The sequence below is a fragment of the Manacus vitellinus genome, unplaced genomic scaffold, assembly GCF_001715985.3.
Source record: "Manacus vitellinus isolate BGI_N305 unplaced genomic scaffold, ASM171598v3 scaffold_17_pilon, whole genome shotgun sequence".
In the NCBI taxonomy this organism is placed as follows: Eukaryota; Metazoa; Chordata; class Aves; order Passeriformes; family Pipridae; genus Manacus; species Manacus vitellinus.
The window spans coordinates 4219752-4235978 of NW_021939256.1; the positions used below are offsets into that span (position 1 = coordinate 4219752).

The following is a 16227-nucleotide window of genomic DNA, read 5'->3' on the forward strand; positions in this document are numbered from 1 at the left end:
TTATATAATATTCTTCCTCTATAAGGATTTTTTGACAGTTATCCAACAGATTATAAATGAACTGAGGGTTTCTCATACTGTATAAAAAAAACCATTCCAGTCATTTGTTCCTGTAAAACAGATAATTTGAGTGCCCTACCCTGAATTGACTCCAAGGAGCTGACAGTATTCTACATGGCCGTTAAGTTCAGACAAACCAAATATCACATTCTAAATTTCATAAAAATTTAAGCTGACAAGATGAGTCATATACTGTTTAAGCTATATCTTCATGAGAACAGAGACAGATTATTGCCCTGTACACATCTAGAACTTTTGAAAATTACCCCGAAACTACAATCAACAAACCAGCTATTTTCTGGTTCTGTCCTCACTGTATGTTTATATTGCACAAGGTAACTGCAGGTAGCATAGTAAATACAAACTCAGGTATAGGTAAAATTAAGTATCCCAGTACCTACAAGTTAAATAGTGCAGAAAACAACTTGTGGGACCTGGGTCCCAGAAAGGGACCCTGGACTCTGTGCACATTTATCTTCCTTATAACATGAACTGGAAACTGTGGTGGTGCAAAAACACAGCTGAAAACAAGTCATATGCTAAACAGGGTATACTCAGCTGAGAGGAATGCCAAGGGTAATGGTGAATGCCAAATCCCTTGCTCTGCAAAGACCAGGCACATCAGTCAAGGGAGTAGATCCGTACACCCATCCATGCAAATCACAGACTGAAGAGCACTGATACTTGTTCTGTCAAAGCAGCTGGCTATAGTTCATTATTTTTATCTAGACACATTGGCTACCAGTATGTAGGAAGCACTCATATTTTAGAGGTAGTGTAAGTCTTGCCCAGAAGAAAGGAACCTTAGATGGTATACAACCCTCAGGTTGGTGTACCAGGACTGTTTTTATCATCGTACAAAGATCAGGGTGGCAACTACACTGTGCGATCTTCTCCTAACTCATGTCAGTGGTGCCTCACTGCACAGTAAAGTATTTAAAAGGTTCATGTGACCAGAAAAACAGAGCATGAGAGGACAGTGACTCCACAGCCTACTGATTATGGCACTCAGATGTGATTTTGACTGTCTTGGGGGAGAATTGTAAACCTTCAGAATTCTGGGTAACTGTTCTGACTATTTTATTTTAACAAACACCAGCATCCTCTTTACTATCATGTCTGCTGGAAACATCTTAAAAGAAAAACAGTGGATTTTATTAAGGCCTGTTTCTGCAACTAAGTGACGATAACCTGCATCGACTAGAACAAGACTAAATAGAATGTACAACAGCAAATTCATACATATCCAGCATGTGGTGCCATCTGAGACAAAAATGGAGCTGCCTTACACATTTAGGCATTCCTGAAATCAGCCAAATCTCCACGAAGGGGATTTTTTTTTTCCTATCAGTATGATGATGTTCAATGTCTAATAGTATGCCTCAGTAGAGGCACACAACTTCCTCTGTGTTGAGCTCATAAAGTTGTTATAACCACTTTGAAGAGATTTCTCCAGATGACAATTAGATTGCAGAGCAGGAAAAAGGATTTGGCTAATAACTTTTCATTTTGTTCATTACAGTCACTTCCACAGAAGCCAATTGTGATGATCAAATTAGAACTGCAATTTTATATATGGGGATTGAACATAGTAAGCAGTTGCAGTATGATGCAAGATAGACATGGTTCCAGAAATATCTGGCAAACACATGTACTCTGAGAACACCAATGCTTTTTCAGAGCAATGGAATACAAAGTTGGGCTCTTAAGCTCACTCTACAGCACACAGGAAGAGTTAAGTGCCTCAGGACTCGATTCAAGTGCATCAGGCATGATGAGCATGGGGGTGGTTAGAGCTGGAGCAATGAGCCATTCCAAGCCAACAAGTGCATCTGAAATCCCACCCTCTGCAGGGCTGAAGCAGCAGGTTTCGTAAGTCCATGCTCTTGGGGACCAAAGCATGCTCTGAAAATGTGTACACTTCATCCTTTTTCACTTTTTGGTTTTCAGGTAAATGTGAAAGGTGAGTATTATTATTCCATATAAATCCTGTTTAGATCACCCAAAGAGAAGTGGAAATTCATCCCTTCTCTACAGTGACACAGGTACTCACACAGAGCTTGTGTTTGTACCACCAAAAAAGAAGCTGAGACAGTACCACTTCCAATTCTTAAAAACTAATTTCATGAGAGTAAGAACTGAGCTATGACCATTTGAGACAGTTCACTGCACCTTTGATGTTTTGTGGTAAGACAGAATTGCCTCCCTCAAAGGCCAAAACTGAAGGAGGTACAAAACCAGAAATTGTGATATTGGTCACAGTAATCCTTGTGACAGTTCAGGAAAGTGGCATTTTTTTGGTCCCCCTGTGATTTCGTTTTTCATAATGACTGTAGAAATTGCAGTCAAAACTCCTGGTAAACTCACAAGCAGCATCAGCTAGGATGGGATCCCTCCTGACAGAAGCAAGCATGCCATGGAGGTTCTTGTGCTTGGCTACCAAGAGATGCAGAATGAGAAACATTTACATTCTGAAGCAGGGCAGGATCAAGGGCAAAGTCTGACAGCAAGTTTGATTTGAGAGACTGGGTCTCGAGGTGTCCTCATATAGTGGGGTTACCAAAATTCATTTCATACATGGACAAGTCTGAAGCTCTATAGAATTCAAGTGATGCACATTCCATTATTCATCTAGGGATCTGAGGCAATAATGTCACCCTTGAGGGTGAAGTTTGCTTTCTGGCAGCATACATCTTATAAATTCAGCCTTTGTGGAAAACATTCAGGTAAGATTTATGTAGTCTCTGGACATGCAGCTAAGACTTCCAAAGTAGCACTCTCAATCACTTAGTAAACATTTATTCTTAGATTTACTGCACAGTGACCTCTCCCCTTTACAACTATGCTAAGAATGTCATATTCTGTGTGAATTCATTTGTGACTGGAGACACAAGATGCCTTTCTAAGGTGATTATAATACTATAATAATCTGCCTGTAAAACAGTAGAATACTGGGCAACAATGTTTAAAGTTTCATTTTCCTCATTCACATAACCAGTTAGACCATTGAACTAACTATGAAATTACACCCTGTTGGTTCATCTGCAGTAATAAATGTGGACTTCTGGACATAAAAATAAATGCCTGCTGTTCAAAGGAGCAGTGTGCAAGCCATGACTAATTGGCAACATGTTGCCTTTAAACCCTCCTAGCACTGCTTGTGGCAATAAGAAACATAAAAGTTAAGAAGGAGGTTAACAGAAAGAACAAAGAAATAAATATTTGTCCAAAGATTATTACTCAGTTTTGTTGTCTTCTGTTTCAATGATTTAAATTAAAAAACCTCAAACAAAAAACAAACAAAGAAAAACCAAAACAAATCACAAAACCACAAAAACAAACAAAAAAACCCAAAGCAAAACCAAAAAAGCCCAAACATACCTACATACTGGTTTTTTTAGGGCATAGTAAGTTGCAGAATCCTATATGTCTTTTCGTGGTCTAACCACTGTACAGTGAATAGGAGACAAGTCATGCTGGTGCAAGCACATTTGTTATGAGGGAAGATTTGTTTTATAATTTAGGACATGCCTCCTGCAACTTTGCGTACAGTCTATTTATAGGGTGACTATATGATAATTATAGTTGCAAAAGCAGTAGCTTGAGGTCTTGATGAATAAAGGTGAATAGTCAGGCAGTGAAACTCAGACCCTCACAGTTGCATCTTTCTGCCTTTTGCTCTAACAAAGGAAAAAGAAAAGAAACCATCTTCTGCATTTTGTTACTTCCTCCCAAGCTAAGGATTTTAGGAGGAAAAAAAGCTAAGGATTTGGGAGGAATTTATCCTGTCCTAGGAAGGATGGGGTTTTATAACATTGTCAGACAGACTTTCAAAAGCAAGGACAAAATCACATTGGACACAAGATTTTCACACTGACAACTCAAAGAACTCATTATCAACATTAATGTTAATGTCATTAATCATAATTAGATTTGGCAACTGCAATATTACTGAATTTTAATAGCTAAGAAGACACAAGCATTTGAAAAGACTGAATGAAATTTACTAGGTAAGAATTGTTTCTTAAACTTCTGTCTCTACAGCCAAATTTCTTCCAGGCTGGTCTGATTATGGTTCCTAATCCTTAATTCTGACCTCCTGTATCTAGATCCACAAATAACATACAGGATTTTTCTGTCCGAGCAAATTATTGGTTCTGGTCCTTCCTTCACCTTCGGATTTGAAAATCACATTTTTTTTCAACTTCTCACACATAAGCAGAATAATGCAAAACAGGTGAAGGGCAAAAACAACTGGAGAGCAGAAAGTCACAGGAAGAAAATTTCAAAGCGGGCTCTTACGTAGCACCCACTTATACATGTCAAACATATTTCTGAATGAAAATTAATCCTCAAGCAATGTAAGAGAATGCAATTACTTTTTTCTGAAACACACCAGTGCCCTATCAGAAATGGGCTGTGCCATAAAAAAGACCGAAGACAGTTTCAGATAATTCTAAACAGATAACTGTGTATGTATACACATATAGGTAGGCACGCAACTTTATTATTTAATTTTCATATTGTTAATAAGAACTAAACATCATCTCTATTGCTTGTTCAGTAACTCTGCTTTTCTCAGCAGCATTCAGAGCCTTCAAAACAGAAGGAGTTAAAATTTGCTTCCCAAACAAATCTTTGGATTGATTGATTGTTTAAATTAAACAAGAGACATGAGGAAAATTATCTTTTTAGCATGAGTATGTCTTTATAGTGAAAAGCCCCATTATTAGCAAGGCTGCATGTCTGTGCCACTTTCTCAGAACTGAGCTTTTTCTTGCAGCTATAGATACTCCCAGACAGAATAGTGGATTCAGTCTGGGAGTTTGTTTGGAATCATTGAATGGCTTGTGTTGGAATATATCTTAAATATCATCTAGTTCCAACCTCTCTGCCATGAGCTGGGACACCTTCCATTAGACCAGGTTGCTCAGAGCCCCATCTAACCTGGCCTTGAACACTTGCAGGGTAGAGCAGCCACAGCTTCTCTGGGTAACCTATTCAAGTGCCTCACCAACCTCACAGTAAAGAATTTATTCCTAGTAGTAAATCTAAACCTACCGTCTTTCAGTTAGCCACTACCCCTTGTCTTATCTCTCCATGAACCCCTAAAAAGTCCCTCTCCAGCTTTCTTCTGGATCCTCTTTAGGTACTGGAAGGCTGTTTTAAGTTTTCCCTAGAGCATTCCCTTCTCCAGGTTGAATAACCCCAGCTCTCTGAGCCTGTCATCACCAGAGATGTGATCATCACAGTGATCATCTTTGTGGCCTTCACTGGACAAATACGAAAAAGCATCCAGCTTTTTATTTGTAATTGTAGAATATTTCAGACTTTTAGACTGTCATCACTCTTCTAAAAGCTTTTATTTTCAAAAGGGTTATGATGAAGAACTTTCTTGCTCTTTTCTATAGAAAAAAATTAACACTATATTTATGTCAAGATACTAGCGTTTAATAAAGAATACAAAGTTGAAGCTCCCAAGCACTTTACTGAATACTTTAGACTGTGGCAACCTGTCACTCCCATATCCTGTGTATTCCTATTCCCTTATCTGAATACTGAAGGACTTTAACAAACCTTTCAGAAGCTGTGCCACTAATCTTTTTACTTTCAGAAAGCAAACTGACATAATGAATCCATATGAATACATATTGTGCCCTCACAGTAGCTTAATTATAAGTAATCATAGAAGTTTCCTAGTTTAGTTTGTATCATAACACAAACAAAGCTCATACTGGTTATACTGTCAATCTTGCTGTAGTTTATTAATTAGCTTGAGATAGGTTGTCTATTAGATAACAAAGTCTAATGGACTTCTTTTGCAAGATAAAGGAAGATGAGAACTACTCTTCACTGGTGAAATGCTTTCCTTTACTCTGAGAATTAGGAGCAGAGTGTGTCATAGCTTAACACAGAGTTCAGAAATCTCAAGCTACTCATCTCCTAAATATGAACGAAACCAAGGCAAGACAAAAATCAAAGTAAATCAGGATTTTCAATTACAGTTTGGAATTAAAACATAGAGAGCCAAGAAGAGATTCTGAAAGACTGTAAAGGTGCAATTGTGGAACTCCTTTTCAGTACAAAAATAAGTTTAGACTCGGTTACTTAAGCTTTCTATTGCTGTAAATTTTAAATGTGATGAGAAGGAAAAGGAAATAAAATTATAAGTCAATGCTTAAAAGCTGTGAGATGTGTTCCTCTTCTCAGTGTAATCCTAGGGCCAAACAAAGCATCTTACTCCAAATACAAAAATGGTTTCAACCACAATTTTGTATGCATTTATTAGTGGTTTTCTAACAGAGTCTGGAGGTTCTTAAGCTACACTGATCATACCTGTTTTCTCTGACACTGAAAGTCTGGTTTTGCTATGTGCGATAACTAAGGCTATAGGAAATAAATGTGTTTCCAAGACACTTCATGTTTAACTAAAGCATAACTATCCCTTGTTCAATTGACCTTATTTTTCTCCAACTGTGTTAAAACTTAACTGATGCGTGGAGAAAGCACGTAGCAAGATCTACAAGTCCCCAGGAACTGTTCTAGAGGTATCAAGTACTGAAAATACAAAAAAATGAAACAGATGCCATACAGATTTCAATACTAGATAAATCATACATCAAGAACACCACTGCATTTGAGAATCATGCCCTTAGAACAGCTTCTATTATATGAGGATTTGTACTTTAGCACTTCCTTTTCTGTAAACATGTCAGCATTTTGTTACTTCTTCAATGGAGCATTAACCTTTTTCTGGTTTTAAAGGCCAATAAATATTTTATTTCATTTTCAAAGTTATATAAAGATGCTCTTTCTTTTTCCAAGCACTTGGTGTATGAGTTTGTTCTAAAATCTATGCCCAGGAGCTGCTGTTGTTGAATTTGTACGAATTATGCTATTCCCCTAAATAAGTAATTAAGTAGCTGCTGCCAAACAGCATTCAGGAGAAAGCAGGTTAATTTACCACATGAAAATGCTTTCCTTGTTCTGTAATAGAACAATACTTTGAAGAAAAACATTCAAATAAGAAAGAACAAAATGAAGGAGTGAATTTAGGGCTGTGGGAGTAGTATTATGACGCAACAAAATTTACCGTATCAATTTTGACTTAGTTGCATTTGCCTTTTGCTGTGGAAAGGTTTGTGTGTTCCAAGGACAGCTGTAGCTATGGTAGAGGGTGCCACTCTATATAAGGCCACTCAAGCCAGGCTGGACAAAAGGACTGGATAGAAAGCAACCACAGGGCTTTTCAAGAAGGCTGTTGAGGAACAGGGCGGCAAGCTGGTCCTGTAGAACACACTCAATGCCACCTTTCAGAAACAAATTAAAGTAGCCACTCTGACAAACAGCATACCAAAATAATCAATTCTAGCTTTACAGAAGTTATAGGTATGGTGAAAATAAACATAAGGACCACGTTTGGGGAATTGGTGGTAAAAGAAGCTTGAAACCAACTTTTCTGGAATATTTGAAATGTTGCAACAATCAGAGAAATACAGCACTGTAGTCTGAACATTTTGAAAAAAATTAATAATGACTTCCAAAAATCAACAAAAAAGCCATAAAGTGACTTTCAGTGAAATAAGATAGCTTTAATCAATATAACCTTTAAAGTAGAAAAATCATATACAGATGAGCAACCAATTAGCATCTGATTTCCCTGAGCTAGCTTTCAAATGAGAGATATAGAAATGAGATTTGTAGAAAGTCAGGCACAGGGCAAAATGCAAGGGGTAGCTCAAAATTCAATGCTGCTAGTGCTGAGAAACTATAAAAATGCTCCCACTAAACAATGGGAGAATTCTAGACATGTTTGTGGGTCACAGAGTAATGAAAGCAATGGGATTAATGAATCAAAAGGTGATTCTTTGGGTTGGCAGAACCATGAATAAGTCAAATATTATCATTAATGGGGTATTAGTGTCACACAGCTATATCCCCACAAATCCCAGAGAAAGTCATGTGAAAACATGATGACGAGCTATGGAGTAGAATGAAATTTGGCAGCACTACTGTCCAGTGGGTTAGACCATAAAAACCCCAGACAAGGTATTAGAAAAAGTGCCATAAAAACAATCTCGAATCTGAAAAAGAAATTAGTGTATATCCCAGTCATCATCATTCCGCATAGAAAGGATGCTGAACTACAAGTGATTTTACAAAGAAGCAAATCTTAAATCTGCCTATTGTATCAGGACAGGGAAGAGGAGAGAAGGAAGACATGGCAATCAAAACTGCCCATCTATATCCCCTCCCAAAACCACCTCCAGAAAAATCAGCAGCAAATAGCAATAAATGAGCCTGAGGGGACGTGAAGGGATACCTTCATAGCAGTGAAGGAAGCAGTAGCAATAGCTGCAAGGTGCAGCACTGAAACATTTTGGTGAGCAAGATTCTACCTGGCAAGTCTACCCTAGCTGAAGGGCTGCAAAAGCCACATGAGAAAAGACTTCAACGCTCTTTTATAGAAAGGAACAAAATAAGGAAAACAAAAGACCAGCTGAAAAAACCCTCAACAGTACAAGCAGTGAGACAGAATAAAAGTTATACAGAGGAAAAAAAAGAAAAAAGAAAACCAAAAATCCAAGCACACAACTGTTATTTATTCTGATGATAAATTAACCTGGATATTTTAAACACTTTATCAATAAAGTGAATTAGCATTAAAACACGAGGTTTTGTATTTGAAAAAAAAATATCAATGCTTGTATACTGCATTATGGGTTGAGAGTTTTAAATGTATTTTATTTTTGTTCAAAAAGCCATTCAGATTCGTGGGAGGAGTTCATGAAGGAGAGGGAATATCTAATTCGTTCAGAATTAAATGTGTTTTCCCAAACACAAATTATAAAACATGGCAACATAACATCCTTGCCTTTTAAGTGTGTGTCTGTTCCCTAGACCACAACTCACATTCATTTTATATTATTGATCCAACACTAAACAAAAGTGATTGAATTATTGTGTACAAACAGCTAAGAAAAAAAAAGTGGTTTTTTTTTCTGACATAACATGCAGAATAATTAGAATAAATAGTTAGAATAGTTAGAATAAATATATAGTTTCAGTCTCCAACTGCTTTGACTTAACTCTAGAGCTGTATTAAAATACCTTTACTCATGCTTTATGTAATGAACTGAACTTTAGACATTAGATCAAAGGCAAAAACTAGACTATATATTGCAGTTTTGCTGTTTTCTCCAGAACAAACAATATGAAAAAGGACAGTTAATCATATTTAAAGAAAAGTGAACACTGGATAGAAGCTAATTTCAAACTGATGGAAAGACAGGTTAAGCCATAGAAATCAATGCCACAAATTTAAACAGCAGGTAAAAAGAAGAGAAAAAAATGTCCTACTAACTCTTGCAGGGCATCTGAAATTTGGGATGTACACTTCTTGCCATAACTAAGCCTGGAAATTTTCTGAAATTTTCAATTTAAACCTTGTGGACCAAATTTCTACCATTAACAACAATGCAATGCTAATGTCTCCTCTGGAGTACAACTGCAGTAATGCACTGGGAATCAGGATCAGTGCTTTTAATCACTGCAAAAGAACTTGTCTCACTGAAGTTATTCTTCCACCCTAGGCCAGTCTCCCCTGCTGCACTGCCACATTCATTTCTCTAAGTTTAAAGGTGAACATACAACTACTTCCAAGAATCCCAAGTGTGCTTTGTCTTGTGCACGTGTGCATCTGTCCACACACTGAGACACATAGTCTAATTAGGAAGTATGGCATTGATGACCTGTTTCAACTCCCCATGCTCCTGCTCCTCCAGCAGCAACCACAGAGCTTCGGAGGGTCCATCAATAACAGCGGGGTTCCTGCTGACAGCTTGTATCAAGGGGAGGATTTGCAGAACTAAAAGGTCTGTCTCCCTCCAAGTTCACCAGCACTTCTCTCAAATGAGGGGCAACTTCACATGAAACTCTGCCTGAAGGTCAGACCTACTGTGTTTTCTTCCTGTTCAGGAGCTCCCGGGCATTCCTACGGCGAAGTGAGCAAAACTTCCATATGTACTCAGTTAACTCCCAAAAGCAGGACCAGAATGTCATCAGGTTTGCACCTTATTATATAAGACCTCAAGAGTTGTTTTCCCTCACACACTTTGCATATTAAAAGCACAACACAAATACAGAAAGTCTATAAAATCCCTCCAATCCCAAAAGAAAAAATAGGAAAGCAAAGGGGAAAAAAAAGAGGAGGAAAAAAAGAAGAGATCACAATGGTGATTTGTGGGCCAAGAAGCCAAAGACTCTAGTTTTGTGGTGCATTGGGTCATATTCCTGTGGGAGAAAGGTCTGTTCAAGTGGGACTGCCTGCATCACATAGATAGAAGTTGCTAATCTTCTTAGCCAAAGACTAGTTTAAATGGTCTTTTCATTACTCAAAATAATAATACATGGAAATTGTGCAATGAAGGCAAAAGTAGCACAAACTCACTCTACTGGAACAAGTGAGACAAGGAATGTTAAAAAAAAAGGAAAAACTCTGTGATGAATTGCATTACTGCAGTGTTAAAACCCACCATTTATAACCTGCATATAGCTATGAAATCCTGTAAACATTAGAAGAATTTTGCTGAGTAACAGGGACACCTAATAAAGCCTCGTTTCCTACAGATACATGTGTCTTAGGTTTCTACAAACACATACCTCAGCTCCTACTCGATATCCTTCTGGGTTTCACCCTTCCTTTGTGTTCCCTTAAATTTTTTTCTGCTGCTTTTTTAACAATCCTCTCAACGCAGTCAGTTCCCATTCCATAAACAGCCTCTGGACATGAAGCACCACACTGCATGGTTGGCCCAAAGTTCTCTGTGATCATGCTGCAGCCTTCATTCATCTGGATCCCTCTCCTCAGCAGCTCATTTTCACAGAAATGTATAGAAGTTAATAATCTTTGGGAAATCCTTTGTTACAATTTGGTTGCAATTGGCCAGTGGTCAGAAATTATTAGGAGGAACTGACAATGCAATCACATCAGCCTTGTTTCAGAAGGAAAACAAAGGCTAGAAACATCACTGATTTTCTCAAACACCAGTAGCCTTTTCACTGATTCAGAGATGGGATCTTGAATACCTATGGGTTTTCTCTGGGACAACAAAACAAATCTTAGGGTAGGCTCTTTAATATTCAATTACATGAGCTAGAGAACTAAAGGAGTTTTCCCTTTCTAACATCCCTTTTTAATACATGGAACTTGCCCTATGTTAATATGCCCAAAAGTAATACATCATGATTAGGGTACCTATAATTTTGTTAGAAAACTTTCTAACATGAGGTGCTGAATCCAAAATAAGGTTACTCAGTTTTGAATGTCATTACGATCTAATCACTGGATTGCCTGAAGCAGTTACTTGCCTAGAAGTTGGCAGTTATGACTAGATTACATAAAATATGCAGAAACAGAGGATATTCCAAAGAAGCACAAATATTTACACTTTGTTTCTAGCAGAGGTTTATTTCCAGAGTCAAATGAAATTGTAAATGAAGTAGGTTGTATGAGAATGTAAATGGCACAACAAAAGAAAATGACAAATCTCCAAAAATGGAGAAAGAGTTTGGCAGATTAAGAGAGATGACTGTTGTGGTCAAAATCCTCATCCCGATTAAATGTTTCTGTTAATATGACAATGAGGGAAAGTGAGAGATGACAATGAAAACAGAAGAAACAGCAATATAAAAATATATAAATTAGATGCTTTTGCCACTGTAAGAAATTCACATGGAGATGTAAACAGATGTAACCCTGAAATAAAAGAGAAAGACTGAATTGCTAATTATTTCCTCTGTTTTGCACTATTTGGATACTAGAAGGAATGCTTCAGTATAAAAATTCAAAACAAATAACTTGTCTTTTGCAAGATGTAGATACTATTCATTATTCTTCCTCACTTTGTTTAATTGCCTTGAACACACATTGAAAGGCAATGAGGATAAGATTAATCTGGAAGAATCTGACATTGAAATATTCACCCTACAGCACAGCAGCTACCCAGTTTTATACCTTTGTGACTTTAGGGCCCACTGTCAAAGGCACAGAACATTAACAACACTTTTAAACTGAAACACGAAGGGTTCAAACTGATTTCACACCACAGACTGGAGATCAAAGACGCACATGCATCTTCCAGCCCATGCTCAGACTGTCACTCAACAAAGTAAGGACTGTTGGCACACAGAGATTACTCATTGAGAAGGTTTTCATTTGAGAGGCTTGGGAATGGGTGTCTGCATATGTCCTACTAAGAATGTGTGTTCAAAAAATATTTTCCAAGTTGTGTCACCTAGCATACCTCAGTGAAAGTCCTTCAGGACGACATAAATCTTCGTAGACTAAAACAACTTGCTCTTTTCGCAGATATAAAATGGTCCATTAAAATATAATTAATTTTGTTACAGTAAGAGATAATTAAATCAGCCAGCAGTTGAAGACAGCTAATTGAGAACACAAACTCCCTTTCTGTTGCTGATCATAACTAAACCAGAATTTGTCAAGATGCAGAAAGAAAAGTACTCTGTTTTGATGCAGCATGGAAATAAGGCAAGTCACCTTCAGATTTACACTCTTCTCAACCTCTGATAGTCTTGCATATTTCACCTTGTTGCAGGCCATCAGTGACCTGATTTAACCAGCTAAGTAAAACAGACTACCATTATCAACAGCATACAGTAAGGAGAGTAGAGTCGGAAGCTGCTTTGCAAAAATCTATTTCCTTCCCCTCCCCCATCACTACAATAGTTGCCTGAGTAGCAAATGCAACACAATCATTTCCAGCACATTTATACTCTTGGGGTTTTGGCAACTTTATACTGTAGAGAATGAAGAAGAGGCAGAACAGAGAAATTTACCCAAACAGAGGAAAAACAGTCACCCAGAGACTTGAAATTCAGGGCTAAAAAGCTTTCAAAAAAGTTTGGGGTTTTTTGCAGTCAGTAGGTCTCATATTTTATTTGCCCGGAGAAGCAATTTTTTTCAGTTATTATTCTTCTTTTCTTCTCTATTCCCCCCAGGACTATCAGTATCATCCTGCATTTCCCTTGCATGGAAGGCAGTCATCACTTTGCTCAACCTCATGACACCTGTGTAAATCAAATCAAATGTTCCTGCTAGGGTTAAGAGCTTTGTTTTCATGACTGCAGGCACAGGGACAAAGTGATGGGGACATTTGAATGCAAATAGCCTACTCAATAATACAATGTCAGGTTCTTTTTTGTCTGTATGTTGTTCTCCCTCGACTTGAAATGATTTTATCATAATTTCATATAACTATTTGTGTGAGTTTGCTGTGATTCCTTGATGTAAAGTTTCAAGTTTTGAGGGTGGGCAATCCTGTATTTTATCAGGCTGAATATTGCTCCACTTCTGAGAACTACAGATTTCTATCTTTTCTTTCTATTGAAGTTATGCTTTTAATCAGAGACACTTATGTCAGTGTATCCTGAGGAGTCAAAAATTTGTACTGTTCTCCCCACTATCTTATACATGCTACACCTGCTGATTTGCAGATACGCAAACCCCTGTCACCATGACATAACACTTTCACAAGCAGTATTTAGACTGTTGCTGCTATACCATCCACTAAGCCTTGCCACACTTCCCAGCCATGCTGCTATTTGTGTTTTTTCATCATCCAGTCAATCAATATCTAAAAACCTGACACAAAGTGCAGTTTTGCCATGTGAGGATTTATCTAGTGCCCACAGGATACTAAACCCAAGAAGTAAAGAATCCCTTTGATGGACTGATATCATAAATAATGTTTAAGACATAGTCACAACCATAATGGCTAAATACAAAGAAATAAATGCTCTCTGGCAGCAATGCATCATATCATTCTATATTTTAACACCTTTATTGACAAGTTCAGACATTTAAAAGCTTTCTAATCACCCTTCCTTCTTGTCTGAGCAACTTCATGAACAAACTGATTTTCAGATTTTATCAGGCAGAACTTGAATGCAAATGAAAAGATTTTTCTACATCATATGGAAGTTCCATGTGACAACTTAAAAAGAAACAAGAGTTCCAGCCACATACTTCATTATAGGTCATGAACTAGGCCATTTTCAAGAGAAAGTGTTAAAGGATAGTGTCAGGCTTTCTGTTTTTTCTCCATTCTCCCCAGAAACACACTATTATTTTGTTTCCACAGTAGAACTGATGTTTTTCACATCAGAAAAAAAATCCTGAAGCATCAGAAAAAAAGATCTGATCTGACAAGCATTGCAAACTCAGTTAACAAGCTACTTTAATTATCCTCCCAAGATTTTCCCATTTGTACTCTGATCATCATCTTCTTCACAAACTTAATTATGCCTCATTTGTTCTTTCTGCACTACTCTCGGTAAGTATTCCAGGTGGAAAAGAGGAGCCTGTTTATAACTGTAACCTCAGGTAATTTTTATATATTATTATTTTTTTATTTTGCTATAGAATAATTTGGGGGGGTTTTAATAAAAAAATATACAAACTTATCTTTGGGCAATATGAATATTGAGTAGAAAGCTATGGTATTTCCACATGAGAAAAGCAAAACTGGATGGCTATGTGAACAGCCATCAGTCCGAAAATTAACACTAGACAGATGATTGAATAAATGAAAATCATGCTGTTATCATCTGCATTTTAAAGATTAGTATTAATAAATTCTGATTCCTCAGCAGAGGGAACCTTTCCACAAACTTGACCTTTGAGAAAGCCAAGAAGAAGAACAGCTGGGAATAAATGTGCTTTGTGAGCTACATACTGAGACATGAACCCAGTTACTACTTAAAATTTATGCACTTCTAACAGTTTTAAAGTCAATAGGAATTATTGCATTATAACTGAGTAGAGGCAGAGTAAATACCCAGAAGTACCATAATTTGAGGCCTGAGGAGCTGTTTCATGTTTTCAAAATCCTAGATCCACCTGCCTACCATGATTGAACTTGATTTCATTTAGGTTGCTTTTTGAGATACATTAATTTTATTTAATTAACCTACTGAGACACGTGACTCCTGCCCCATACTCACAGGCATTTTGAGTACAATGCCAAGCCTTAAAATCCAGTACTATATAGGAGTAACTATTCTTCTTTACATGTAATTTCATTGGCCTTCGGAACTGAGACATGCTAATTACACAAAATGAGAAGCTAGAAAAGCATCAAACCTAAGTTTCTATATTTCAAAAAAAAAAAAGATCCAGAGATACAAGGTAGTTAACATTTGAATATATTCCATTCCATGCCTTACCTGAACCAAATTCCATCCCTTTAGAGATTCAGCAATGATAGAAGTAACTGTTGCACATACACCACCAAAAACCATCAGATGATTAGGTCCATATTTTATTGCATCATAGAAGGCTTTGAGTCCTTTTGCATTGTCGCACTGGGAAAAAAAAGAAAAAAAAGAGTCAATATTTAATGTCATAAATAAAATAATTAACTAAGAAATAAACTATTAGGGAGTTAGGCAGGAAAAAAGAGTCAGGAGTTGCATAGATATAAAAATTGTACAATATATAACATCTGAAAACCTAAACATGAAGAATTAGAGTATTCACTTCCAGACTCCTAGTGTGATGTAGTGAAAGAACAGCAAACCCCCTCCTTACATTGTATAAAACCAGAACTTCAATACCACTGTTCGACAAATAATAAAAAAGGTCCAGCAAAAAAGGTTGACTGAAACCTTTTCTACATTGAGAGCTACCATTTCCAAAAGAAAAATTTGGAATGTAATACCAGATTGCCAGCAGGACTTCCATAGTTGGAAGAAAGTTGGACAATACTGCTGGTCTCTGTAAAAAAAGTTCTGTCTGTAATGAAAGCTTCTAAGTAACCTCTCCTTAAAGTCCAACCCCAGCATTCTGTGCAAAAATATATAATGAAGAGACTATTACTTAGAAGGATAACACAAAGTCTTCAAAAGGTAACAAAACAGTATTCTTTTAAGAATCTACTAAGAATTAATTGTTCTGTTCTCATAACTCACACTGCTTTGAGCAGAAGGTGGGGCTAAATGACATTGTGAGGTCCTTCTAACCTGACCTGTTCTAGGCTTCTCTGATAATTAGTTTGATCTTTATTTCAGATGTAAAGAATTTTACTGTAAACTGAGACCAGGATTCAAAATTAAAAAACAAGGGCTGATCTAGTCAAGATACAT

At 37.1% G+C, this 16227-nt stretch overlaps 1 protein-coding gene across 1 annotated transcript in view; it reads right to left on the reverse strand.

Annotated features, from left to right (window-relative positions):
- The window catches only part of GABBR2 (gamma-aminobutyric acid type B receptor subunit 2), a 370340-nt gene extending 354566 nt beyond the window's left edge, over positions 1 to 15774 (reverse strand). The window contains exons 1-2 of the mRNA XM_018069987.2: positions 15700 to 15774; positions 15310 to 15447 (exon numbers count right to left, since the gene is read on the reverse strand). Coding sequence (XP_017925476.1) covers positions 15310 to 15447; positions 15700 to 15774 — 213 coding nt within the window. The remainder of the gene's footprint in view (positions 1 to 15309; positions 15448 to 15699) is intronic.
- Between the last annotated feature and the right edge of the window lie 453 nt (positions 15775 to 16227).